General features: G+C 50.4%; 1 protein-coding gene across 3 annotated transcripts in view; it reads left to right on the forward strand.

The window, feature by feature from the left end:
* Positions 1-2992, forward strand: part of HSD17B3 (hydroxysteroid (17-beta) dehydrogenase 3) — a 67605-nt gene that overhangs the window by 46508 nt on the left and 18105 nt on the right. For all 3 annotated transcript variants that reach the window (XM_011976004.1, XM_011976006.1, XM_011976005.1), the window contains one exon: positions 652-717. In XM_011976004.1, the coding sequence (XP_011831394.1) occupies positions 652-717 (66 nt within the window). The remainder of the gene's footprint in view (positions 1-651; positions 718-2992) is intronic.

Here is a 2992-nt window from a genome sequence, read left to right on the forward strand (position 1 = left end):
CCCTCCGTACCCACCGTATCCTCCATACCCTCCGTACCCACCGCACCCACCGTACCCTCTGTACCCACCGTACCCACCGTACCCTCCGTACCCTCCGTACCCACCGCACCCACCGTACCCTCCGTACCCTCCGTACCCACCATACCCTCCGTACCCTCTGTACCCACCGCACCCACCGTACCCTCTGTACCCTCCGTACCCACTGTACCCACTGTACCCTCCGTACCCTCCGTACCCACTGTACCCACCGTACCCTCCGTACCCTCCATGCCCTCCATACCCACCGTACCCTCTGTACCCACCGCACCCTGCATACCCTCCGTACCCACCGTACCCTCTGTACCCTCCGTACCCACCGTACCCACCATACCCTCCATACCCTCCGTACCCACTGTACCCTCCGTACCCACCATACCCTCATACCCTCCGTACCCACTGTACCCTCTGTACCCACCATACCCTCCATGCCCTCCGTACCCTCTGTACCCACCATACCCTCCATACCCACCGTACCCTCCGTACCCACGGCTCCCCACTCTATTTTAAGGTCTAGCAGGTAGTGTCTGTGCAGTGCCCCTTGAAGTCAGAGGAAGTTGGCTCCGACAAGGGAGCACACTCTGGGGCCTCAGGTGTTTCTCCTTCTTGCTCCAGGCGTTTGTGTGCACATTTTCCAAGGCCCTGCAAGAGGAATATAGAGCAAAAGAAGTCATCATCCAGGTGAGGTGGGCGGCTGTGAGTCCTTGTCATCATCCAGGTGAGGTGGGTGGCTGTGAGTCCTCGGGAAGGGTTACTCTGGACCTCCTGCGGGCCGGGGCCACTGCCTCCTGCGGGCCTGGCTGTGCACGTGTGGTCAGCAGGAAGAGCTGGGGACGCCACGTGGGCTTTTGGGGGCCTCAGTCCCACCTGCTGCTGTGGCTTCTGCTGCCCTCCCCCACACCCTGGGTGCTGGTGGAGGAAATGGGGGAGGGGAGTGGCTGCTCAGAAATGCTGTGGACCTTCTTGCCACCTGATGCTTCATCCGAGCAGACATTAGGGTTGGCTGTGGCTTTTCCTCTCTGACCCCGGCACAGGACACAGGCTTATGTGGGAGGAATTCTGGAGAAGAAGCAAACAAAACAAAACTGGGCACTTGATCCGAGTTTGAACGAGAGAAGGGGCTAGTCACCAGGGGAGGGGTCCATCTGTGGTGGGCCACGGAGGTCGCCACACTCTGGTTCTTGAGCAGGTGAGGAGGAGGCACTCTGCTTCCCTTCCCCCTGTGTCGTGGAGATGACCTGTCCTCACCTGGGCGGAGCTGGGCTGTCACTGCCTGCTGCAGGCTGAGCAATGTGATTCCTCAAGTGTCAGTGATTTATTTGTGCTTTGTTCAGCAACAGAGTTAGAGTTAGGTAGTTTCTGGAGTGTAGAATAAACAGAGTTTTTGTTTTGTTTTGTTATTGTTGTGTAGGAAGAAGTTTTACAATATCCTATTAGAAATGGAGAAAGGCACATTCAAAATTATATCTTGGAAATTATTGCTGCACACACTGATTTTCAATTAAAATATCCAGTGAGAGTATTTTAGGTGGCTGTTCCTGTAAACCAGCCAGCTACAGGGTAAAGCTTATTAAGTAGGCAGATATGAGTTAATGGTAGGAATTTGGCCAATAATATCATTTCTGAGCCATAGTGAGTGGTTGTAACAGCATTGCCACCGTGTCACAGTCCCTTTTTCTGCCATGCAGAAGCCATCTGACCCATCGGAGGGTCCTGCTTCCATGCTGGGGTCTCCATGCTCCCATCCCAGCTGAAACTGGGGTTTCTCTTTTGCAATGCTGCAACTCTGTCTGGGCTAAGTTTGCTGCAGTAAAAAATAACCCCCAAAATCTCGTGGCTTAAAACAACAAAGTCCTATTTTGCATTCACGCGACACATCCGCTGTGGGTTCACAGAAGACGTTAGCTGACTGTGTTGACACAGGGCCCCAGGCTGATGGAGCAGCCGACGTGCCAGAGGAAAAGGAGTGGGAAGTTCTAGTGGGTCCTGCTTTGACAATGAAGTGCTCTGGCCCAGAGATGACACATGTCACCTCTGTTCATAAATCACTGGCCAAATCTGGTCCCACACAGCCACCGGGGGCCAGGAAGTGCGATTCTATTATGCGTGTGTCTGGAAGAAGAAGGAAGCAGGAATCCTTGGTGATTTCTAAACATGAATAATCATCACAGCCACCTGCTTCCTAGCCTCGTGACCCTCAGCAGCATCTTATCTTGATCCTCAGGGCGCAGCTGCAGAGGTAGTGGGTACCATGGAGCAGCAGGGTCAGGAGGAGATGTGGGTGGGGAAATGGTGTCCCTTGTCTCTTCCCTGATGCAGAGATCTTGGGGGTGCTCTTCTAGCAAGGAGGAGAAGGTGAAAAGATTGTGATCTTTCAAAAACCAATTGGCCTCTCCGAACGCACACATAGTTGGTGCTCAATAAATACTTGCTGAATGAATGAGAAAGCATGTACTGTGGAGCTGGGTTTGAATTTCATCCCAGCTCTGCCACTTTTCATCTGAGTGATCCTGGTCAGCTTGTTTAAACTCTGTGAGCCTCAGTTTTCCCATCCATAAAAAGGGGCTTATAATGCCTGCTTATATCTCTGGGTTATAGTAAAGATCTAATGAGGAAATAGGTACATATGTTTAAACAATATTTATTGAGCCCCTATTTTGTACATACAGATGTTTTGTCAACCCCAAATCACTTAAGAATGAAAATACTTATCATTACTTCCCTATCTGGAAACTGTGGTGGAGAAAGCACCCTCCTTATATTTCTCAAAGAGTAATACTTTGAGATCCTTGGAAGAAAAGTGTTATACAAATTAATCATGCTTTAATTTCCATAGGAACCTGCTCATTTGGATTAACTGACTCATAATTGGGTTCAGTTATGAAACAATGTAATTCCAAATGTGTGATGTGAAGATAAATAAAACCAAAAAAACTTTTGTGGATTTTTTTTTTTT

Source organism: Mandrillus leucophaeus, unplaced genomic scaffold (genome assembly GCF_000951045.1).
Source record: "Mandrillus leucophaeus isolate KB7577 unplaced genomic scaffold, Mleu.le_1.0 Scaffold161, whole genome shotgun sequence".
Taxonomy (NCBI): Eukaryota; Metazoa; Chordata; class Mammalia; order Primates; family Cercopithecidae; genus Mandrillus; species Mandrillus leucophaeus.